Consider the following 26127-nt stretch of genomic DNA (forward strand, 5'->3'; position numbering starts at 1 on the left):
TAGTGCGGGCAGAAGTCTTAGCTTAATGTCTCGTTCTCTACTTAGATTAGCTCTGCTCCTGGGGGCCTCCCGAGTGGCGCATCGGTCTAATGCACTGCACCGCAATGCTAGCTGCATTACTACAGATCCTGGTTCGATGCCGGGCTGTTTCACAGCCGGCCGCGGACAGTAGACCCATGGGCGACGCACAATTGGCCCAGCGTCGTACGGGGTAAGGGAGGGTTTGGCCGGCTGGGATGTCCTCGTCCCATCGCGCTCTAGCGACTCCTGTGGCTGGCTGGGCACAGTGCACGCTGACACGATCGCCAGGTGTACGGTATTTCCTCTGACACATTGGTGCGGCTGGCTCCCGGGTTAAGTGGGCATTGTGTCAAGAAGCAGTGAGGCTTGGCGGGGTTGTGTTTCGGAGGACGTACGGCTCTCGACCTTCGCCTCTCCTGAGTCCATACAGGAGTTGCTACCTGCTGGTGTTTAGTCACCCTAGATGCCCCCTCAAGCAGGAAAACTCAGACTGAGGCATGGCTTCACTAAATTCTATTTACTGGTGGATAAACATTGTGCGTACTCTCTTCTTCACAAGATATTAGACATGGGGTTTTTCCCTCCATTTGTTGACAGGATTGTGAGTAACTCTCTCTTTCTCCTCCCCAGCCATATTCAACCTCATTCCAGTGGGGCTTCGAGTGGTGGCCATCCAGGGAGTTCAGACCAAGCTCTACCTGGCCATGAACAGCGAGGGCTTCCTGTACACATCAGTAAGTCTCCCAAACCTTCTTCTGTGTGTGTGTGTTCTCAATGAGTCAGTGTGTGACACAGGTCTTGTTTGTCCTCTGTTGCTCAGTGGAGGTAGTGGGAGTCTCCTTGACTACTCTGTATGGTCAGTGGAAGAGCCCCTGTCTGAGAGAAAGCCACACACACACACACACACACACACACACACACACACACACACACACACACACCACACACACACACACACACACACACACACACACACACACACACACACACAGAGCACAGTAGGGCTAATCTCTCCTGCTCTCTCTCCCTGGTAGAACACAGTGGCTCCATATAGCCAGCTTGCAGTGATGTCTCACATCTTTCCTAATCTCACAATCATTAAGAGCTACCTACAAGAAATATTGCTTCCTTCATTCCTCCCTGCTACTTTCTGGCACGGCTACATCATGATCACAATGCATGTGGAATACTGAGCTCTCACCATAATGACATGTTTCCTAACAGGTGTCCCCAGTTGTTTACCATCTGTGCCCAGCCTTGCCTCTCTCACCAGGTGGCTAGAGTGGGTGTGTTAGCATGGGGCCTGGCTGGCAGCATGATTTGTGGTGGCGGGGGGTGATGAGTGTGTGTGCGGATTATGTGTGTGCACTGGTAGTGATGAGGGCGGTGGATGAGAAGAGTGTGTTTGTTGTGTGTGTTTCTTTGTTTATGTGTGTGTGTTGGGGTGGTTCGGCCTTGTGCCCTTGTCCCCACCCCCACACCCCATGCCTGCGTCTGACCTTCTGGGCTGTACGGAGCTGAAATGCCGCTGCTCTGGCAGCAGTCCGCATTACTATGGTGACATGAACAGCTGGAAGAAACAGATGCAGTATGTGGGCTGCATGGAGCCATGAAACACTGTGTCCGAGGAGAGGAGAGGAGAGGAGAGGAGAGGAGAGGAGAGGAGAGGAGAGGAGAGGAGAGGAGAGGAGAGGAGAGGAGAGGAGAGGAGAGGAGAGGAGAGAGAGAGAGAGAGAGAGAGAGAGAGCCAACATCCACTCCCCCATTCTCTTATATCATATCTGTAATAAGTATAATTCAAACACCCTTGTTATTTCTACTCTCTTCCATTCTATTTAGGTATTATAGCTGCCAAACTGTTTCTTCACTTTCTAGTTGACTATATCTACCTATCTAACCTAAATTTAAGCCTGTGACTGGCAGGGAAACTAGATTAGGCGTATCTGATATAATTCAGTGCCATTAAAAAGCTGAAGGATTTATAAACAGGAGGCCATTGAAATATACGGCTCTGGCAGCAAGTTATGAATAATTCAGTTCCTATGCAGCCCAAAAAATATCCCTTTCCCTCTGCCTCCTCACGAAATGTCACCATCACCATCGTTGGAATGGGGAGAATGACAAGGGTGCCCATGAACCCTGAGAGGAGGGGAGCGTGCACGAGCAGTCACGAACACACGCAGACACATGCGCGCAAACACACACACACACACATACACACACACACACACACACACACACACACACACACACACACACACACACACACACACTGCGTGACAGATAGCCCACATGGTCACACCAGGAGGGATGTGTGATGTACAGTGCATTATGGGGCATTGTGTGTAGATTGATGACAAAAAAAAACAATTGAATCCATCTTAGAATAAAGCTGTAACATAACAAATTGTGAAAAAAGTCAAGGGGTCTGAATACTTCCTGAATGCACTGTATGTATGATAATAGTCTAGGCACCGACTATCCTGCATGATGGAAATGAAGACATGCTCACATAACAGCAAGTCAAATACTTAAAGCCCCAAAAGAGCAATCATGGCCAAGTTAAGAAGCTTAGAGTCAAAAAGAAAGGAGGCTTTTGGTGAGCCAGCTGGCTAGAGGTCAGACGACAAGCTTGGAAAAAAGCTAACAACGTGTTCCCTTAAACGTTAAACCTCATATAATCCAATGAAAACTCTCCATAAGTCTCCAGTTTTCAGATATCAACTACAAGTTTAGTATCCGTTCTCCGTAGTCCAGGGCTTCTTGGCCGTAAACAGCCCTTGGCCGGGATTCAATCCGATTGCAGCTTGTTGGCAATGCACCATTTAAATGTGGTCTTCATGAACATTGCCTTTAAAAGCCGCATTGTCAACCAAAAGATCGAAATCGAAATGAATTCCATCCCTTGTCTCAATAAGTCTAATCAGACTGTAGTTATGGGCCATAGTAGAGTAGAAGGAACCTTAAAGCCTGTGTGTAATTACTATACACTAGCCACTTTAAACAATGCCACTTTATATAATGTTTACATACCCTACATTACTCATCTCATATGTATATACTGTAGTCTATACCATCTCCTACATCTTGCCTATGCCGTTCGGCCATCACTCATTTATATATTTTTATGTACATATTCGTATTCATTCCTTTACACTTGTGTGTATGAGGTAGTTGTTGTGAAATTGTTCGATTACTTGTTAGATATTACTGCATGGTCGGAACTAGAAGCACAAGCATTTCGCTACACTCGCATTAACATCTGCTAACCATGTGTATGTGACCAATACATTTGATTTGATTTTGATTTGATTATACATTATAATGACCATTATCACAGGGCTGAAACATATCTGCCGGGATCAAGAAAGCGGAGAAAGCCTGAGGGGGAAACAGAGACATAATACAAATAAAACCCCCCCAATTGTTAACAACAGTCCTCTACCCGTGCTCTGTTCCCTCTGAGTGACTTTAATGATATGACCACCGCTGCCTCTAATTAAAAGGTATGCGCTGAGCTGCCGCTTTAATAGAATTGAATAGAATAAAGATGGATCCTGCCTGGACTCTACAGGCTGTGTGTGTGCCTACCCACGCATGCGCGAGTGTGCGTGTAGTGTAGGGTTCCCAGGTTATTATACTAGCAGCCTTCATAGTAGATATAAAAGAGCTCTCAGAAATACTCTATTTACTAGATGCTATATTTAACTCACCTGTGGTGGGGATTCATAACATAAGCTAAAGTGCTTCCCTCAGGTGACTGTCTGTGTCTTCGTGTGTTTGTTTTATGGTTGTTTTACAGTATATACAGTAACAGAGAGAGAGATACAACCCATATTTATGTTTATTTATTTTCCCTTTTGTACTTTAACTATTTGCATATTGTTACAGCACTGCACTGTATATAGACATAATATGACATTTGAAATGTCTTTATTCTTTTGGAACTTTTGTGAGTGTAATGTTTACTGTTCATTTGTTATTGTTTATTTCACTTTTGTTTATTATCTATTTCACTTGCTATGGCAATGTTAACATATGTTTCCCATGCCAATAAAGCCATTGGAGGGAGGGAGAGAGGGAGAGAGGGAGGGAGGGAGGGAGGAGAGAGAGAGAGAGAGAGAGAGAGAGAGAGAGAGAGAGAGAGAGGTGAGGGACGGATCTGCCCTCTGCTCCCTCCCAATCATAACATGAAAATAGTTTAGGTATATTTGCCCTCATTGTTCGATGATTTGTTTGAGGTTGTATTTATATGTGTGTTTTTCTTTGATCCTAACCTGTAGTAATGTTAAATGCAGTAATTACTTACCATGACAACAAAGTATAGCCTACTGTATTTTATAGAATCTTTATTTAGCACAGTGCTGGTGCTCATAGTCTTGAATTCCCCCTACACACTTACACAGCCACCTCCAGAATAAGATTGTGCAACCCTCCGGCAGCAACATAGCATTCAGCTTTGTAAATGGGACGATAGTTGTGGTTCATGGAGGAGGCAAGATTTTCCATTTGAGCTGAATTAGTGAGTGATTGAATTGATTCGTTATTCAGCAGGGTGTCTGATAACCACTTCTCGGTCTGTCTGTGTGGCTGACTGCTCCGTGCTGCTATGGTAAACTGTTGCCTCTTCACAGGAGGGGGGTTTGGCCAATTTCTGGACAGCGTTTCAGGGAGATTCCCAATCAATGGTGGAGACGCAGGTGACAACGTAGGCTAGCCAGGGAGGCAGGGGACTGTTGCTGTGGTGTTCCTTCCTCTGAGTACCATTGTGTAGGTGGTGGTTGTGAGTGTGTTCAAGTGTTGGTTCGTGAACGTGTGTTTGAATACCTTCTGAAGTGCATTCAGAAAGTATTCAGACCCCTTGACTTTATCCACTTTGTTACGTTACAGCCTTATTCTAAAATTGATTAAATTGTTTCCCTCATCAGTCCACACACAATAACCCATAAGGACAAAGAAAAATTTGTTTTTTAGTATTTTTTGCTAATTTCTTAAAAAATAAATAACTGAAATATCACATTTACATAAGTATTCAGACCCTTTACTCAGTACTTTGTTGAAGCCCCTATGCAATTTTTTATTTCTATTAGATATACAGTACCAGTCAAAAGTTTGTACCCACATACTCATTCAAGGGTCTTTCTTTATTTTTATATTTTCTACATTGTAGAAAACTATGAAATAACATATATGGAATCATGTAGTAACCAAAACCAAAAACGACTTCTTCAAAGTAGACACCCCTTTCCTTAATGACAGCTTTGTACACACTTGGCATTCTCTCAACCAGCTTCATGAGGTAGTCACCTGGATTGCATTTCAATTAACAGGTGTGCCTTGTTAAAAGTTAATTTGTGGAATTTCTTTCCTTCTTAATGCATTTGAGCCAATCACTTGTGTTGTGACAAGGTAGGGGTGGTATACAAAAGATAGCCCTATTTGGTAAAAGACCAAGTCCATATTATGGCAAGAACAGCTCAAATAAGCAAAGAGAAACAACAGTCAATAAACGCTTCACAGAGTTCAAGTAACAGACACATCTCAACATCAACTGTTCAGAGGAGACTGCATGAATCAGGCATTTATGGTCGAATTGCTATAAAGAAACCACTACTAAATTACACCAATAGGAAGAAGAGACATGCTTGGGCCAAGAAACACGAGCAAAGGACATTAGACCAGTGGAAATCTGTCCTTTGGTCTGATGAGTTCAAATTTGAGATTTTTGGTTCCAACCGCCATGACTTTGTGAGACGCAGAGTAGGTGAACGGATTATCTCTGCATGTGTGGTTCCCACCGTGAAGCATGGAGGAGGAGGTGTTATGGTGTGGGGGTGCTTTGCTGGTGACACTGTTAGTGATTTATTTAGAACTCAATGCACAGTTAACCATCATGGCTACCACAGCATTCTGCAGTGATACACATCTGGTTTGCGCTTAGTGGGACTATCATTTGTTTTTCAACTGGAAAATGACCCAACACACCTCCAGGCTGTGTAAGGGCTATTTGACCAAGAAGGAGAGTGATGGTGTGCTGCATCAGATGACCTGGCCTCCACAATCACCCGACCTCAACCCAATTGAGATGGTTTGGGAACAGTTGAACCGCAGAGTGAAGGAAAAGCAGCCAACTAGTGCTCAGCGTATGTGGGAACTCCTTGAAGACTGTTGGAAAAGCATTCCAGGTGAAGCTGGTTGAGAGAATGCCAAGAGTGTGCAAAGCTGTCTTCAAGCATAATGGTGGCTACTTTGAAGAATCTAAAATATATTTTTATTTGTTTAACACTTTTTTGGTAACTACATGATTCCATATGTGTTATTTCATAGTTTTGATGTCATCACTATTATTCTACAATGTAGAAAATAGTAAAAATAAAGAAAAACCCTTGAATAAGTAGGTGTGTCCAAATTTTTGACTGGTAATGTATGTGTAATACATGTACATATCATTGCAGACTCATTATGATATTTGACATTTCACCTACTGGGGTTGTGGGTGTTTGTGTGCCCATGTTCTTCTGTCCACGTGAGAGAGAGAATGTGTGAAAGGAAGGAGCGAGAGGAAGAGTGTTCAGTACATGTGTGGGTGACGCAGAATGCACCAGTGAAAATGTATGAATCCAGAGGAGTCACAATGTGTGGGAAGAGAGGGAATCAATTAAACATGAATTTTCCTTTATCCTGTCTACTCTCCTCTCTGCCCCTTTCTAGCTGTTTTTCATCCGGCCTCATATGTAATATTCAGCTCCTCACAGTTTGTCACAGCCGTTTTGACTCACCGTTGCTGAAAAATACAGTTAGATGATAAAACAGGCTTTTCATGTTGTCGAAGGGAAACGATCCTCGTACACACCATTGTCACCAAGATGTGGTAAATGGTTTTACAGTGTTTGTCGATGTTCTGTATGGTATGTTTTGTAATCAGGTAGGCTATCGAAAATTAGCCATGTTACTGTGCATTTCCTTAAATTCCTTAATAGTGTTTCTCTGTGACAAATGATGACATCGGAGTGTACATGTTGACGTCAATGTTCTCTTTAAAATGACTAGCTAGTCTTAATAGTGTCTATGATATTTTTTCAAAGGTGCCTTTGAAGTTTGGTCATTTATTTAGCTGTGGGTCACTGGGAGTAGAGTATGTCACTAGGGCTCCAGTCTGAGTCTAGGGGGGGGGGGGGGGGGGGGACTAGTGGGTATGGAGGCAATAACATATAAAAGGAATGGAAACGTTCTAGTTTGGGTTTCCGAATTATCATATGTTTGAATTTTGCAGATCTTACATAACATACGGAGGTTGTGTAACAGTGTATGAAAATAATTTGGTTACACTGGCAAAAGTTCAGCAGTGTTTGAAAATAATTTGGTTACTCTGACAAAAGGTGAAAGAATGGAGGTGTGAAGTTGTACTGCTTTAATGCTGTTCTTCTTCTTCTTCTGTCCCTGTGGGCATCCGTACCTGTGTGTATGTTAGAGTATGTGTGTGTTTGCATGGTGGAAAAAGGTTATGAGATATGCACCCCTGTTTTTCCACCCAGAAGCACAATACCTTTGTAAAATAGCTGTCCCTATCGCAGGGATCCTCTCGAGAGTCATTAACCAGCCATAGTGTGTGTTTTGTGTCTGTATGAGTGTGTGTTTTGTGCCTGTATGAGTGTGTGTTTTGTGCCTGTATGAGTGTGTGTTTTGTGCCTGTATGAGTGTGTGTTTTGTGCCTGTATGAGTGTGTGTTTTGTGCCTGTATGAGTGTGTGTTTTGTGTCTGTATGAGTGTGTGTTTTGTGCCTGTATGAGTGTGTGTTTTGTGCCTGTATGAGTGTGTGTTTTGTGCCTGTATGAGTGTGTGTTTTGTGTCTGTATGAGTGTGTGTTTTGTGCCTGTATGAGTGTGTGTTTTGTGCCTGTATGAGTGTGTGTTTGTATTTTGTATTTGCAAGAGCTTTTCCACCAGCTTAGAGCCTCCAAATCTATTTTGAACAAATTAACACATTGTAAATGTTATTTTTATCTGGGGATAGAGAGAAAAGTGTTTTTTATTCCACTGCCACTCAGTGACTAAATATTAAAATAGTGAAAAACATTGAAAAGGGAAGGCATTTAGACAGATTTGTTTGGGAGAGAGGATAGTGAGCGGCGGCGGCGCCATTCTCTTTGTGAGTCTCCCAGGCTTTGACACTGCTGTAAAGACACCAGTACACGGCTCAGCCTTGATTCTATTGGTGTCGTTTCAGTTAGTAGGATATGGGCACTGGGCGCAGACACAGGACTGGCAGCATCGATTTGTGCTCGGGCGTGAAGAATGGCGCCAATATTCTTACAGTGAAGATCAGATCCATTATGCCTTTATTTCTCGTTCCACTGCCTCGCCTCGGGGGAACATTATTGGGTTTTAATTACTACTGTGCATTCATTTGATTGCAATTTCAGAGTAAATGGTAATTGATTGTGTTTTGTTTCTTGGCACGGCTACAGCAAGGCATTGAATATGCATTACCCTCTATAAAACTCACAGGGTTGTAGTATTGTGTTGTAGTGCTTGTATTGTTTTATGCCTGTGTGTGTGTGTGTGTGTGTGTGTGTGTGTGTGTGTGTGTGTGTGTGTGTGTGTGTGTGTGTGTGTGTGTGTGTGTGTGTGTGTGTGTGTGTGTGTGTGTGTGTGTGTGTGTGTGTGTTGATATTACCGATGGGCTGGGGAAACCTCATGCAGCATGTCACACTCAGTCGCAAGCAAACGTCTCCCCCCTTGCTGAAGCTATTGGGTCGTAAAGTGTTAAGGCGCTATCGCTAACCTGTACTGGGATATCCCTCCACTGCTGTAAATCTGAACCCCCCCACCAGGTTCTAGAGAACTGTCTGTGATGCCTGATGAAGAGGAGTATGTGTGTTTATGTGTGTACAGTATGTACGGCCTAGTGGTTAAGAGCGTCGGGCCCGTAACCAAAAGGTCGCTGGTTCGAATCCCCGAGCCAACTCGGTGAAACATCTTCCGATGTGCCCTTGAGTAAGGCACTTAACCCTAGTTGCTCCTGTAAGTCCCTCTTGGTAAGAGCGTCTGCTAAATGACTAAAATGTCTGTATGTAAGTCTGTATGTAAGCATGGTTTATGGTGAAAGACACTGCGGGTGCTGTATACTTATCTGTGGAGAGAGGGTTAAAGGGAATCAGTGAGCATAAAAGACACCTCTTAAAGGAATGGGATATGTCCTTTAAAATAGATGGATGTAGGAACAGAGAGAGTGATAGATATGATTAAAGGAGGCTGAGAGAGTGCCTGAAAAAATGATGAGGTTGAGAGATATATGGGGACAGAGGGGAAGATAGGAGAACAGTGAAAAAGAGCAAGGGGGTGAGCTACCCATTTATCTCTCTCTCACACACACATAAACACACCATTACAACAACCAGCTCTTGCATGTGTTCCCGTATACATACTCCCTTACCCATCTCCCTTGTTCACTCTCTGTCTAACACGTTTACACACACACTCACTCAGTCACCGCCGAGGCAGGGGATACCCTATGTGGGAGGGGAGGTACAGTGAGGCAGGGGTGGGGATGTTGACAGGGAGGAGAGGGGTGAGACCGTGGGGTTTCCCTATGTTGTAGTCACAATAAAACCAAATAAGATATGGATCATAAAGCTCCCACCAACATAACTCATTGACTGCAGTGCACAACACGAGCCCCCCATAGCTACGGTGATAGGGGGCGGTGAGGGGGTGAGAGGGGTACACAGTAAGGATGTGTGTGTGTTCTCTCTCTCTCACACCCCCTTTTAATCACAGCTTTGACATGTATCTAAGATTGATTTTCAGCCATGGCAACATGACACACTCCAAAAAAATGACTCTCTTTTATCTTTAATCTCATTGGTCACATTTAGCCTCATTGATTTTCCATGTGATAGGGCTTTAATACTGTAGGCTGTTACGGAATGATATTGTTACTGTCGGCACAGTACACTATAATAATAGCTGCCTATACTAGAAGCATATCTCTCTGCTCTCAGCCCCTTGATGTGTGTGAAGTCTTCCAGCTGTGCAGCATTTCAACAGGGGGACTCATCAGCTCACTGCTGTCCCTCTCTGCATTGTCCTGTGCTCCATGTAAAGCCATGTATTCTAATGAGTCCATGCACCCAAACCACCAGTCATAGATATCCAGGCTTGGGGAGGAGAGGAGAGGAGAGGAGAGGAGAGGAGAGGAGAGGAGAGGAGAGGAGAGGAGAGGAGAGGAGAGGAGAGGAGAGGAGAGGAGAGGAGAGGAGAGGAGAGGAGAGGAGAGGAGAGGAGAGGAGAGCAGAGGAGAGGAGAGGAGAGGAGGGCAGATCATTTCCATGCAGATAGCTTTTTCTCTCCTCTCTCGTTTTTTTCTTTCTCTAAAATAATGTTCCCTCGCTCCAATTTGCCAAGATGTGTTTTGCTCCGTCAAGCTCTGGACAGTCGTGATTAAAATGGTGTTGGCCTTTTTTCACCGCACCGTGGGTTTCACTGAACACCAGCCATTACTATTGACTGAAGGAGAAACTGATGCAGCCGCTGGAGTCATGTGGATCCAGCTGCCTCTGTCAGAGAGACTCCAATAGAATAGGACTAGGGTTTCCCTCCATCTTGGCTCCTCCTTGTGTCAGATTCTTCTGTCTTCCTTAGAATAGAACAGGGATTTCTAGAAATCCCTTCCATCTTGGCTCTAAAAGTGTCTGTGTCTATCTGAATGTCTCTGTCCTCCATAGACCCAATCTAGTTCAATAAGGCGAGGCTGGCAATCCCTTCCATTTGGCTCTCAATGTGTCTGTGTCTATCTGTATGCGCCTGTCATCCATAGCCATTCACTCCACTCCAGGGTGACTGCAGCGAGCCAAATCCACATAAGCTCATTAATGGAGGTAGAACAGGACTCCTGGCTCAAAAGCTGAGCAGCCCATCGTTTTCCCACCAAGCTGTTAGAGCACGGCACAGGAATTAATACTGCCTCGCCTCTCCATGCTCGATACGCTGTTTGCTTGCCATGGTGATCACAGAGAGAGGGAGATGTGGAAGGAAGGGCAGGAGAGCGGGAAGAGAGATTGGGGAAGTGAGTAATGGGGAATGGGGGGACTCGAGAGAAAGGGTTGAAGAGCAACGAGGGAGAGAGGAAAACATACAGAAAAATAGAGAACAAGAGCAGATGTATTGCGCTAACTTACTAGCTTTAAACTAACTGCTCTCTGCCTCCACACGGCAAGACAAATGCCTGGGCTTGGCGGTCAGAGAGAGGCAGGTTGATGCATGGCCAAAGCACAGGGAAATAAAGCGCACAGCATTAGGAGAAAGATCACCATTAATGGCTCTTTAGGCTGTTGACACTTGTTTTCAGGATGTTGTTGTCCCAGGTTTTAAATTTGATGCATTTAAACATTCAACCCAGTTTAGTATTTTGGGAAAATAACAGTCCATTTCAGCATCCTCTTCGTTTGTAGCCTCCCCTGCAGTGTTTTTGTTGATTTTATTAACGCAATTATAATGAATTACCTTTCACCAGATAGAACTCAAACGAGTTTAATCCGATCCCTCTCTCCGAAAGCAGATTTGCATTTCAGTACTAGGGTTTAATTGGTTTTATCTGACCTTCAAACCGAAGCATTAGCCATGGTCGTGCGCTAACGGAACAGTTATATAAGTGGAAAACTCAATCTCTGGTGAATCTTTTTAAACTGTGAAGAGCATTTTCTGGGAGAGTGGTTGAGGACTGTACTCCTTACAGAGGGAAGAAGTCTCAGTTACCCTGCTTCTCAGAAGTGAGAACAGTCAAAGACTTCTTCATCTGTCATTTAGTTCAGACACAGACCAAGACATAGAGAGCCAGTACAGACACCCTGGGGGCTAGCTTGGGCTCAGTCTGTCATCAAAGGCAGAACTGACTGCAGCAGACATGGCCTCTCCCCTAACGGTCCTTGATTTCCTTGGCGTCTTGTTAGAGCAGACTGTCGATGACCAGGTTAACGACAAAAGATATTTAGCAGCCTGCATGCATATACATATACAACTAGGACACTTTAAAAAAGCACCAGCAAGGGGGCCATTTTGACACCAAAGGGTGTTTTTTTAATCCTTCTGAAATTTTAGGACTTTGTCAAGCAACTAGTTACCGACGTACACTGAGTATGCCAAACCATAGGAACACCTTCCTAATATTGCATTGCAAATGACAGTATAGCCCCAAACCTAGGTGACTGAGTTAGCCGTTTGGTTAAGGGGATTGTAAATGTAAATGACAATTGTTTTAGATATATTTTACCTTATGATGGCTGGAGACAAATGTGAAACCGGTAATATGACAGTAAACTGCAGGACATCACCTTTTCTACTGTGAAGTTTAGGAAATGCTGGCCTTATCAATCAATGAAATGTATTTATTAAGCCCTTTTTTACATCGGCCGATGTCACAAAGTGCTATACAGAAACCCAGCCTAAAACCCCAAACAGCAAGCAATGCAGATGTAGAAGCACGGTGGCTAGGAAAAACTCCCTAGAAAGGCAGGAACCTAGAAGGAATCCTAGAGAGGAACCAGGCTCTGAGAGGAGGCCAGTCCTCTTCTGGCTGTGCCGGGTGGAGATTATAACAGAACATGGCCAAGATGTTCAAACGTTCATGGATGACCAGCAGGGTTAAATAATAATAATCACAGTGGTTGTAGAGGGTGCAACAGGTCAACACCTCAGGAGTAAATGTCAGTTGGAGAGAGTCGAAAACAGCAGGTCCGGGACAAGGTAGCACGTCCGGTGAACAGGTCAGGGTTCCATAGCCGCAGGCAGAACAGTTGAAACTGGAGCAGCAGCATGACCAGGTGGACTGGGGACAGCAAGGTGTCATCAGGCCAGGTAGTCCTGAGGCATGGTCCTAGGGCTCAGGTCCTCAGAGAGAAGAGAGAAAGAGAGAGAGAGGGAATTAGAGGGAGCATACTTAAATTCACACAGGACACCGGATAAGACAGGAGAAATGCTCCAGAGGGGTCGGGAGACACTGTGGCCCCGCCCGACCAGGCAGGATATAACCCCACCCACTTTGCCAAAGCCCAGCCCCCACACCACTAGATGGATATCTTCAACCACCAACCTACTACCCTGAGACAAGGCCGCGTATAGCCTACCAAGATCTCACCTACGACACGAACACAACCTGCAGGGATGTAATGAGTTGATTTATGATATCTAGAAAGTTTAAAATATATGCCCAGTCTTCACTGTATTTTTTTTTTTACAATTTCGGTAGCCACCGTTAGTAATACCTGCATACATTTAGAACTGTCACGTTAGTGTTAGTTTCCTTACATTTCCCATCATTCCATTACATCATTAGTTTAACTTCCTTACCTCAGTCACATTAGTGTGGTTGTTCATGAGGATCGCTAGCAATAGTGGATCATATTAGGCTAACGTATTACAAATTGTGCAATCAACTGGGGCATGTAGCCTATTTGAATCATTATGGAACACAGACCATATGTACAGTCGCAGTTTAAACCTGGAGCCTGGCGCACGGTTCACGAAGACTGGTCCGTTGTCATCACAGTTCCATGATTAGTGAGGATTATTAGGACAGATTTATAGGAATACTGTTCAACCCCTATTGTAAACTACACTCACCTTCCAATATTTCAAGTTTTTTTTATTATTCATGAGTACTTTGATAACCCTAAATAATATACAAGGTCAGAGTATTTTTAGATCTACCAAATTGGTGCAAAACCTTTTTACGAATATGCGTGTATTAACATGACTTTCTTTAATTGCAGTGGCGGAACTAGACCATTTCAACTGGGGGGGCCAAGCTGGGGCCAGTTGTACTGTTAGAGGGGCCAGTTACATTAGACGTTATTGTTGTCATATCGTTTTCTTCACTGTATTGCAGGCATTAGCAGGCAAAAGACCATGTTCATAATCATTAGTGTTCCGCGTTGCCACTGTCTAATAATGGATGTAAAAAAATAATGATAGCAAAAATGTATGTAAAAATTATTTCATACTCCACATTTAGGGGCCCCTTACGCACCCATTACGCACCTGCAGGTAAGTCTTAACAGTAGTGGTGCGTGGGTAAAATCACTGGGGAAGCCAAGCCAGGGAAAAAAAGCCATATTACAACCTATGTGTTGTGATAATTGCGTTGTTTGCTTTATAACCTGTTAGTTCATATGCCTTGGGACCGTGATATATAGGCCTCAGGCCGAGACAGTAAGAAGACACAGTGGCAGAATAAATTCAACCACACCTTTGTTTCATCACAAAATCGGAGAGCAACTTCTGTTTGGTGAAGTCCACAAAGCATATTACATGTAACAAACAGATTCATGGCCTATAGCATGGTCAAGCAAGTTAATGTTTCCAACATTTTCCGACTTCTAAACAACTATAGAACCACGGAGAGTTACCACAAGTCGCAAAGAAAACAGGAGCTGCCTCCACTATTCCAGCACCATTTCAACATCATCCAAATTTCGCCTCCCTTGATAAATAAAAAGTACAAAATAATAGCAAAGCTAAATTGAGTGAGCTCAACTGTGAATGATCCTGGCGCACCAAAAAAACTGTCAAGGGATGCCCTCCAATCACATAGGGCTATTATTTTATACTTGTTTTTATCAAGGGAGGCCAAATGCTCGCTGGCTTCCGTTGCATTCAATGCTATGGGCGGCAACAATGTCATACTCTTTATGACCAGACAGCATCAGATAGATGGCCTACACATACAGAGACAAAGGGGCGCTGTTTATCTCGCTCAGATGCATTCAGCCTCTTGAGAGTTAAAGGAAAATTATGAAACACAGAGAGACGAAATAAACATTATTTTATATGTGTTATTTTATTAATTTTGTTAATTTTTGGGGGAAGCCTGGCTGAATACCAACTACTGTGGAGTACGTAGGAAAGCGTACATTTCCTAAGTATGAATAGGGTCCTTAGCCCTTCTAGTGTTCTCCTTCAGTGTCATGGTAGCTTAGCGGTGTGCCAGGGTTGAGCTGACAGGAAGTCTCCATGGAGGTGCCATGTCACCGGCGCCGTCTGACAACAGCAGTGTTCCTGTCACCACGGTCTGGGCCAGGGCTGGCTCTGGGAGTGACAGGGACAAGGGAGGATGAGAGATGAGATGAGAATATTTATCTACACTGAAGGTGTTTTCAAACTTGGTCCATTTCAGACAATTTGTGAACTCAGTGTGGTTCCCTTAATTTTTTGGGGTGGAGTGTGAACACTCCAAATGATCTCAGAACCCTCAAAAGAGCCCTGGAAGCAAACCGAACTGAGACCATTTTGAGAGGTAGTCTCAAAAGGGCAATGTGAACACAAAGCTCTCCAGGTTTGCTTGTCATTATTCCCACACCACACAGTAGACTACTGCAACACCGTTTCCCCTGCCATAACCCCTCACACTGGTGAGAGAAGATGATGTGCAGGTTCGTGGGGAAAAAGTGTGCTGTTTACGGATATTAATTAGAGATTGTCAAGGATGCACAGAAATTCAAAAATACAGTTTTGTACTGACACGATGCTCAGATTATTTGTTTGCAATATGTTGATCTATAGATATGTTGAGCTAAGATAGCTTCATAAGCTGTTTATTGATTGTGGGGTTTGAATAGTGTGAGAAGACAACATATTTGGTGAGAATCACAACATAGGGTACAAAATCAAGGTCCTTGCTATTATGTCCCAACTCTCACATTACACCATTGAAGTTGCCATTTAAAATGGTTAAGGTAAGGGTTAAGTTTAGGTTAGGGTAAGGGTAGGGGTTAAGGTTAGGATTCAGGGTAGGGACGTCCCAAGGATTTCAGAAAACACTAACCACAAATCAATGCTAGCACAACGCTACATCAATGCTGAATGTCTGAAAAAGATCTTGGTTCGTTTCTAAACATAGTAATGTGAATGCAAAGAGGACTCAGACCACAAAATAGGTGAAGTGAACTGGCAAAAGAGTTGTCCTCATTCAAAGGCAGTGTGAATACACAGAGAACGGAGTTATTTTCTTTAACTGTAAGTGTAGAGACTCCAGCCCAGAGTGGGAGTGAATGTATGACTACACAAACACGAAAATGTGCATTCAATCTAGTGTTGCACTCCCTTTTGTTTCTTTTTGAGGAATAATGATGTTGAATAGGAACTCTCCAGAGAGTAGTATTATGTTGGGAAAGCCTGATGGCATTATTGATGACTGGGTGACTGATAGTCAGTGGTGTAAAGTACTTTAGTAAAAATACTTTTAAGTACCACTTAAGTCATTTTCTTTTGAGTATCTGTACTTTACTATGTATATTTGACAACTTTTACTTCACTACATTCCTAAAGAAAATAATGTACTTTTACCTGCTAAGCATTCAAAATGTAACGAGTTCTTTTGGGTGTCAGGGAAAAGCTTCATTTTCCCTGACACCCACAAGAACTCGTTACATTTTGAATGCTTAGCAGAACAGGAAAATTGTCTAATTCACGCATTTATCAAGAGAACATCCCTGGTCATCCCTATTGCCTCTGATCTGGCAAACTCACTAAACACAAATGCTTCATTTGTAAATGATGTCCGACTATCGAAGTGTTCCCCTTGGCTATCCGTAAATAAATAAATCAAACAAGAAAATCATGCCCTCTGGGTTGCTTAATATACGGGAATTTGAAATGATTTATACTTTTGATACTTAAGTATATTTAAAACCAAATACTTTAAGACTACTCAAGTAGTATTTTACTGGGTGACTTTCACTTGAGTCATTTTCAATTAAGGTATCTTTCATTTTACTCCACTGGTGATAGTTCGTCATGATCACAACAGATATGTGGTCCAGGACCAGTCATCCATCTTATGACTGACATCCACTGTGGTACAAATGAGCAATTCTAGCTTGTCCCAGTCTGAAAAACATGTCAATTCACTCCTTTCTAAAGCGTTTGCCAAGTTGCCATAGGACTGCCATTATAGTTTAACCCAGTGTAGTAAAATCTTTTTTCCAGGTTTTCCTTTCTCCCTGGTGATTACTTGATTGATCAATGTCATTGATTTATAGAGTCCACATGCCTGTTGTGCGAGGCGGGAGAGAAATTAGAGGCTCTATTCAATCTGTGAAGATTAGATTCCGCGATAGAAAAGCAACGTTTTCTTCCCATTGAGCCGACATATGCAGCATTTACCGTGAACGCAGTCTCCGCTAAAACGGGAACATGGTTTCAATTTCAATCACGCTGCAAAGCTGAACTTCAGTGATGCGGATTAAGTAGAGCCCTAAGGGTAGCCGATCCTACAACACCCAAGATTTGCCGAACATACAGGTAACTGTTTTTTAAAAATCATTTTTTCGTGACTTCCAATTGGTAGTTACAGTCTTGTCCCATCGCGGCAAGTCCCCTTCAGACTTGGGCGAGGCGAAGATCGAGAGCCACGCATCCTCCGAAACATGTAATGACTCCTTAGACCGCTGCTCCACTCAGGAGGCAAAACATACAGGTTCTTAAAGTGACAAAATAAAGTCAATCGGTTGCAAGTTATTTTCTCCTTCACCATTAATCAAAACCTCAACACTTCGGTATTAAGCCTAGCCAAGGAGCACACAGGAGAGACCAACATTTAATATACTAACAAAAACAGGTTCTGGTGCAGGGTCAAGGGAAGCACTACCTAAACATTAATTCAACTTCAAATGAAGAAAAATCTAATGTATTCTCTCAACTTAGTCAGCCAGTCACACACTAACAACCAGCCTCATGGAAACTTCCCCCTCAAACAACAAAGAGATCTTATTTAAAGAAACAGTCAGCCAATGAAATGACAGGATCAATTAATCAATTAGGCAGAAGCGCGCATCATAAGCAATGTCGGCTCATTGTCACACCTGTGACAGTTGTCCCAGGTGTAAATTAGTTCCTGATTAGACAAGAAGAGTGAGAAACCAGCATAACTTCCAACCAAGTCCAACCCCTGGTTTAGTTTAATGGTGTTTCTTCCACTATAGACTGAATGCATAGATGGTTCCCAGGCAGAAAACAGTTGCAAGGTAATTAGGAGACGACAGAGAAAGCAGGAAGAACAGTGCTTTAGTACGGTAGTATAGCAGCGGTTGTCTCAACAGATAATTCCATCTCCCTATATTATAGAAAACTACAATAAAGACGACTTCACAAAATGGTGTGCAATACACACAGGCACGTCTGCTTGTGAGGACGCGCACACACACACACACACACACACACACACACACACACACACACACACACACACACACACACACACACACACACACACACACACACACACACACACACAAACACACACGTGTATATATATACACACACATGCATGCATATACACACACATGAGAGAGAGAGAGAGAGAGAGAGAGAGAGAGAGAGAGAGAGAGAGAGAGAGAGAGACTAGAGGACAATAGAGTCCCAGCAGCCACCTGTAGATTATGTTCTGTGTTCCTTAGAACAGCCAATTCATTAGTGGATGAGAGACAGGGGAGCCTCTGCCTGGACATTACATAACCTCTGTAAAACACACACACACACACACACACACACACCACACACAGACACAGACAGACAGACAGACAGACAGACAGACAGACAGACAGACAGACAGACAGACAGACAGACAGACAGACAGACAGACAGACAGACAGACAGACAGACAGACAGACAGACAGACAGACAGACAGACAGACAGACAGACCATCTGAACCTGTTGATTCCCGCTGCTAGGAGAGGGCAATAGTTTGGTGAAGGATTTACTAATACATAGTAATCATGTCTTCTATTACAAAGCATCTGCAGAGGGAACATCCTCCAACAAATGTCATTATTAATTGTCCCATATACTATTAAAACTGCAGAGTAAAATTATAATTAACGTTTAATCTAATGTTTAATTAACGGTACTTTGTATCAATGGCATAAAGCTATGAATTATTTGCTGCAATGATGAACATAGAAGCTTTTGAAAATACCGTGGTAATTTGTAAGCATTGAGAGCTGCATGTCTTGAATCAGATGCTGTATAAGGATCGTTCAACCCTTTAGTGTGTGTAAGTGTGTGTACTCTCTGAGAAAGGGTGTGCGTTTGAGTCTTGCCTTCACCTCCTGTTCTTAAGTAATGATGCTTCATATCTCAGTGCCTCTCATTTACTAAAAATCAAGAGATGAGAAGGACTCTTAAAACCTCCCTCATCAGTGTCCCACCCCTCTCCTTCAGCCAAGGCTCATCCTGTCTTCTCTCTCTCTCTCCCTCCCTCTCTCTCTCCTCAGGAACACTTCACCCCGGAGTGTAAGTTCAAAGAGTCAGTGTTTGAGAACTACTACGTGACCTACTCCTCCATGATCTACAGACAGCAGCAGTCTGGTAGGGGCTGGTATCTTGGTCTGAATAAAGAGGGGGAGATAATGAAGGGAAACCATGTGAAGAAGAACAAGCCAGCAGGCCACTTCCTTCCCAAGCCTTTGAAAGGTGAGTCTGTCCATCTTTTTAACAATATGGTGCTTGGCTCTATTTTGAAGACAATGGAGAAAAATGGGGAAAGGTTTCTTAGGAAACTTTACTTTAAAAAATAAGTTTGTTTATTATTCTCCCAAGGACGTTACATTGCAATTGAACGTTTATTGGTGATTCACTATGGCCTGGAGCACTGAGCTTTGGCAGCAGTTATTTGTATGAATGGGATACTTTCCCCCAAAAAACACAAGGCCTCTCTTTGATTAAATGTCCCTGTTCCTTTTACCTATTCTCCCTCTCTTCCCCTCCCTCAATGTGGGTAGTATCTCCCTACGGCCTGGAGAAAGGCTGCTCTCAGCTACCCTGCTGCTGAGTGTTCTGCTCGGAGGTGATGGTGTGTAGGCAGGGCTATTGAGCACTTCCCAAAAGCGATTCATACTTCACTGGAGCCAGACAGTGGAAAAGGCAGGGGCAATGTCCATGGCAAAAAGCTGCGGGAATGATAAAGTTCTGCCTGTTTTGAATAGTGACAGCTAGGCTTTTTAACGCTAATGTCATGGCCAACCAGGCCAGGTGCCTCATGGGAGGAGAGGGAAAGAGGGGGTATGATTGGGTGCTGGATAGATGGATCTGTTCATGTTAAAAAGGCCAAACCTCTTTCATCTAGATCAACCCACAGGCTCACCTGTACGAGAAAGCATCAGTACTCCACTTCCACAAGATGAAAGGATGAGCTTTCAGATGAAAATTCCTCCTCAAAGTAAAAGAACCACTAGCGACCCAAATTACTCAACCGACGAGAAATGAGCACCGAGCGGCTAGCAATTTATGTAAAAAAATCTGATCAGACGTTCAGTCGTTCTGTCATTTGGATCTGTCAGTTCCAAGCTCCTTTTATGGTTACAATTTACAGACTAAAGAGAGAGTGTCACAAATACATTTTTATCCCGTTCATGTACGTTCTGAAAATCATGGTTAAAAAAGTCAAATAAGTTGTACTGCCTAAATGAGGGCAGGAGGGCATTGGAGAGTGATGCACTGGGCATTGAATCCCTTTCAACCCCTTTTTCACAAGGGCAGAAAGGCACAGCAAACAGGCAGCTGTAATGACGATGATGCTTTCTCTCCCAGGTTGGCTGGTCTGCTCTTATCCACCGACCAATCGACCAGTAGCTCATTAAAAATCCACATCTCTGCTCACTGAGATCACCGGGTTGCATTTAACAGCCCGACCAGTGGGCCCAAACAGAGCAATAGCCAGAGAATGATCGCAAAGAGAGAGAGAGAGAGAGAGAGAGATGAAGGGAGAGAGAGAGAGGTATGGGAGAGAGAGAGAGAGAGAGAGAGAGAGAGAGAGAGAGAGAGAGGTATGAAGGGTGAGAGAGAGAGAGATGAAGGGTGAGAGAGAGAGAAAGAGTGAAGGGTGAGAGAGAGAGAGAGAGAGAGCGAGAGAGAGAGAGATGAAGGGTGAGAGAGAGAGCAAGAGAGAGATATGAAGGGTGAGAGAGAAAGAGAGGTATGAAGGGTGAGAGAGAGAGAGAGAGAGAGATGAAGGGTGAGAGAGAGATGAAGGGTGAGAGAAAGATGTATGAGGGGTGAGAGTGAGAGAGAGGTATGAGGGGTGAGAGAGAGAGAGGTATGAGGGGTGAGAGAGAGAGAGGTATGAAGGGTGAGAGAGAGAGAGAGAGAGAGATAGATAGAGAGAGGTATGAAGGGTGAGGGAGAGAGAGGTATGAAGGGTGAGGGAGAGAGAGGTATGAAGGGTGAGAGAAAGACTATGAGGGGTGAAGGGTGAGGGAGAGAGAGAGAGAGGTATGAAGGGTGTGTGTGTGTGAGAGAGAGAGGTATGAAGGGTGAAAGAGAGAGAGGTATGAAGGGTGTGAGAGAGAGAGAGAGAGAGAGAGAGAGAGAGAGGTATGAAGGGTGTGTGTGAGAGAGAGAGAGAGAGAGAGGTATGAAGGGTGAGAGAGAGAGATAGATAGAGAGAGGTATGAAGGGTGAGGGAGAGAGAGGTATGAAGGGTGAGGGAGAGAGAGAGAGAGGTATGAAGGGTGAGAGAGAGAGAGAGAGAGAGAGAGAGGTATGAAGAGAGAGGGATGAAGGGTGAGAGAGAGAGAGAGAGAGAGAGAGAGAGAGAGGTATGAAGGGTGAGGGAGAATGACAATGTGTGGGAATAATAGGAACAGGAGTTGTTGTGCAGGATTGTTTTAAGATCGTTTCATGTCAAGAAACCGCAAATGGCTAAATAATGTAATCATAATAAAGGAAATAGGGGAGCTCGCTTTCATCTCCAGAAAATGTTAAACATTCAATACATTGCTTTCATTCTGAAACTACAAATCAGGCCAAAAAGGCACATTTCTCTCAAAACCCAAATGCCAGATCTAGTTCTTCGATAGGGGATGGAGAGAGAGAATAAAGAGAGAGAGAGAATAAAGAGAGAGAGAGAGAATAAAGAGTGAGAGATAGAGAATAAAGCGGGGGAGAAAGAAAGAAAAAAGCATTTGTTCCAGCAGCCCATAAAGATCCAGAGGCAGCAGCAATACCAGCCGACCAATTAAGGAGCCGTCTCTGCATTTCAACCATCTCCACCAGCCGCTCCTCGCTCCCCCTCTCCTCTTCGCTCTGGTTCCAGTCCACGAGTCTCAGCCCATGGCCTTTAATTTTACCCATCCTTGTGTGTGTGTGTGTGTGTGTTAAGGTGCTAGGTCAAAGAGGGAGAGATACAGTAGAGAGAGAGATAGAGGGATGATTGGAGGAAAGTAAAAGCGTATATGAACTAAGGATGACCGGCCCAGCGATGAGATGGACCCTGACCTCTAGGTCATCCTTCCTGAATAATAGTTCCTTAATGCCGTGGATAATAAGCCCAGCATCGATCCCACACAGCTTCCACTTAAGTCCACTGTTGATTGACTTGTTGCTTTGTGTGTAACCTGCTGTTATCACCAAAAAAGCAAGGCAATGTCTTGTTTCTTCTGAAAGGTTTCCACGATGCAGACAACGCTGCTTTAACTTTTACAAGCTCCTGAATAACTCATGTAAGGCAGTATCTATAAGTACTTTCTGCCCTCTAAAAATAACTTGTCCTGATATTCTTTTGGTGCATATGGCAGGGGTGTACATTCTGTTATGAGCTACAGTGACAGGATCAGAGGGAGTTGAGCAATAGAAGAGAATAGAATATAACTTGGTCCGACCAAAGAGGAAAATGTGAATCTCCAGATGGACAATACAATTATATTCTAGTGTATTCTTTTGTATTCTATTCTACTGCTCAACTCCATCTATACTAGCAGCCATGTGTCTTACCATTCTCCTGTCTGTCTGTCTGTCTGTCTGTCTGTCTGTCTGTCTGTCTGTCTGTCTGTCTGTCTGTCTGTCTGTCTGTCTGTCTGTCTGTCTGTCTGTCTGTCTGTCTGTCTGTCTGTCTGTCTGTCTGTCTGTCTGTCTGTCTGTCTGTCTGTCTGTCTGTCTGTCTGTCTGTCTGTCTGTCTGTCCCACAGTGGCCATGTACAGGGAACCCTCCCTCCACGACCTGACAGAGTTCTCGCGCTCCGGCAGCGGCACACCCACCAAGTCCCGAAGCGCCTCGGCCGTGCTCAACGGAGGCAAGACGGTGAGCCAGAATGAATCCACGTAGCTGGGTGGTGGCGTGGCGGGCCGGGGCGGACGTTAGAAGACACCTTACCTCCAGAAGAGTGTGACTTCCAAGCAGACTTCTCTCTCCAAAACCATTGGCGGTTCAGGACAACTTTACGACTACTAAACACTACCACCAATCAATCACCACACTCGATTAGGTTCCATTCAAACAATCTTTCTTTATCTTTCAACAGCCAACCAAATTACACCGTGGACTTTGTTTGCAAAACGCTAGGCTATTTTGAAACGCCATTTGAGAACCCCATTTTCTGTTGGCGACTCTCTGGTGGTAATGACTGTGTACCAGTTAGCTCATCTTTTAAGGTTTCTTACTTCCTGCAGATAACGACTTGTTTTACTTATAGGTCCTGATCATATAGACACCTATCCGGTCAAATCCTACCCGGTCATATCCTACCCGGCAGGCAGGTAGGTGAGGGGCAGGCAGGCGGTCAGGGAAACCGGTGAGGGGCTGCAGTGGGTAGAGAAGTACCCTGTTTCTGTGTGTCATCCATGATGCTTCTGTGAATACGAAGCCGTTCCCCATGAGGGAGTGCTGCAAGCTGCAACCGCAGCCAGATATAACAGTAGCTCTCCTGCACACGCTCAGAAGAGATTTGAGCTCTCTAGCATAAAACTAAAATAAAGGGAAAAGCGTGTGGCACTCTGAGCGACGACACCATAGCTGCAACTTTGCTTGCTAATTTTCCAAATTAGCGGAGAGCTTTTTATTTTTGATTGTTTTCTCCCTCTTGTTCTCTCGCCCTCTTCAGTATTTGTGTTTTTGTAGCCGTCTCCACAGTTAAAGGGGTTCCAGCACACCAAAGACAGAGCTGAAAGACTGTCCCTTTAAGCAGTCAAGCCAAGCCAGTATACAGGCGCAGCTGGAGGTGTCGAGTTATTTTTAAAAGTGTACATTTTTGATGAGAGAAATAAAAGTGAACAAAGAGAATGAGGAAGAAAGGAAGTAGGAAGGCTTGTCAATGTTCTAAAAAGTGTTTTTTGCTGAAGGGAAAGAGGCTATCTATTGCTGGTGAGCTCTAGGGTTGAGTTGAGGTATGAATCGACTGTTCAGTGTCCTTTTGTTTCTGTTGTGTTACATTGTATTCTGTCTTCAGTCCCCATGGTCTGTTCTCCAGTCCAGTGCTTGTGTCATGCCTTGCCCCCTCCCCTTTTGTTGGCTCTTATTGGCTGATTCAGTTCACCATATAAGGATATGGTGATGACCCCCACCCAGGACTTGTTTCGTGTTTGAGTAACTTATCGTAGTGACAATTTTCTAAATAAATGTAAAAAATACTGTGGAATTTTAGGTGGCTTAAACATTTTATAGGATATGTCATGTTTGTAAAAGTAAAAAAACGTCCCTTTCTTGCACAAAAACACGGTTGTGTTCAAAGACGACCCTTTTGGTGGGCTAAGTACTCTAAGTTTCCCTTCGGCTACATACCTTGTTCATATGGAACATGCTACTGGGAAGCGTGTTTCTTTTTCTTCTTCCGTTTCCTTTGTTTTTTTAGGTGAACCTCTGTTGCATGGGAGACAGCGGGGAACTCTGGACTACAGAGCTATAGTGCATGATGTAGGCTATGTGTATTAACCCCATGTTGGATCATGTGTTCCGAACTACCAGGATAAAACTGAAAAACAACCAGTTCAGCCTGCTACCTTCCAAGTTGTTTATTATTTGTTGTCTGCACAAAATGCACTGAATAAAATGTTTATATTAAGATATACTTTTAAAACGTGTCTTCTCCGTTCTTTTTTCATGCTAACGTACTTCACATACTTCTCTCCATTCTGTTCACAGCAGATCCAATGCATAATTTCCACTAAACATTTCTGTAAAATTGAAGTACATCCCACATTGTACAAGGTATCATACCAGTACATTGAATGGGATACTGTACGAGTGAATAAGAAGATGAAAAATCGGCACAGTTCAAGGTAGATAATGATGCAGACAGGAGTTGTAATGTTGTATGTCTGATATGTAGCTAGGCAGGGCTGGAGTACGATAATCTAACCCTGCTGGCCCTGAGGAGTTAATGAGCTGAGCAGAAGAAAGCCAGGCCATGTCCTCCTCCTATCCTCTTATCCTATTGGCCTCTGGACACAGATGAATCACCCGGAGCCACACACACACACACAACCAGGATTGGGCTTTAATTGCCTGCAGAGTCAAGGCTCCAGTACAGGCTTATAAAGCCCTCGCCTCACCAGCCCACAGCCAGGGCCCATTCTACCTAATTAATCAATATCTCCAATTGACATCTGGAGCTGAGGATGTTTCCTGGAATAGCCCATGTGATAGAGACACTGATCCAAGGTCAGTTTACAATTTTAGACCCCAATGGGTAAAGGTGCACTATGCAGAAATCCATCCGCCATTTCCTGGTAGCTAAAATTATATTAGTTTTCCTAATTTCAGTGTGTGACAAAACAAGCAAGTATAGTGCATAGCTGTGGGGTTAAATGCTGGGGGGTTTTCTTCACAAAAGTAGTGCACTGGGCTTTTATTAGTTCTGTATTAGCAGACCCATATAGCAGTCTGTAGCGCGGCTGTTTGAAGCTGGTGTACAAAACAGAAACTAAAAGAAGCAAAAACTAAACTCAAGAATGGGAAGCAGAGAAATAGCGCACATAGAACAGATTTAACGCTTCTTAGACTTGCTTTCAATGAGGATGACAGATCTAGACTTGACAGATCCATTTTTTATGTGAATTTGGTCAGGTTGCCCAAAAAGTTACATATTGCAGCTTCAAGGTTAGGATATGGAAGGCAATGTCTACTCAGAACTCATAGCACAAGACAGCAGAATCCTGAGCCATCAGTATGTTTTCTCCTCTAAACGAGGAGCCTTACACGCAGGGCACGCACAAGCCTTGATGTAATTAGCCCCGACAGAGGGTCCACTCCCATTGGATGGGGAAATGTCTGGCCTGCCTGGTGGAACACTCCAGTTAGGAAATATGTTTTGCATCCATGCCTGTCTGTGGAACGTAATG

General features: G+C 43.8%; 1 protein-coding gene across 6 annotated transcripts in view; it reads left to right on the top strand.

The window, feature by feature from the left end:
• The window catches only part of LOC106611730 (fibroblast growth factor 13), a 168796-nt gene extending 143933 nt beyond the window's left edge, over positions 1-24863 (top strand). For all 6 annotated transcript variants that reach the window (XM_014212242.3, XM_014212243.3, XM_014212244.3 and 3 more), the window contains 3 exons: positions 652-755; positions 19290-19488; positions 22980-24863. In XM_014212242.3, the coding sequence (XP_014067717.1) occupies positions 652-755; positions 19290-19488; positions 22980-23116 (440 nt within the window). In that variant the 3' untranslated portion in view covers positions 23117-24863. The remainder of the gene's footprint in view (positions 1-651; positions 756-19289; positions 19489-22979) is intronic.
• The last annotated feature ends 1264 nt before the right edge of the window (positions 24864-26127 follow it).

Source organism: Salmo salar, chromosome 09, assembly GCF_965601325.2.
Source record: "Salmo salar chromosome 09, fSalSal1, whole genome shotgun sequence".
Lineage (NCBI taxonomy): Eukaryota > Metazoa > Chordata > Actinopteri > Salmoniformes > Salmonidae > Salmo > Salmo salar.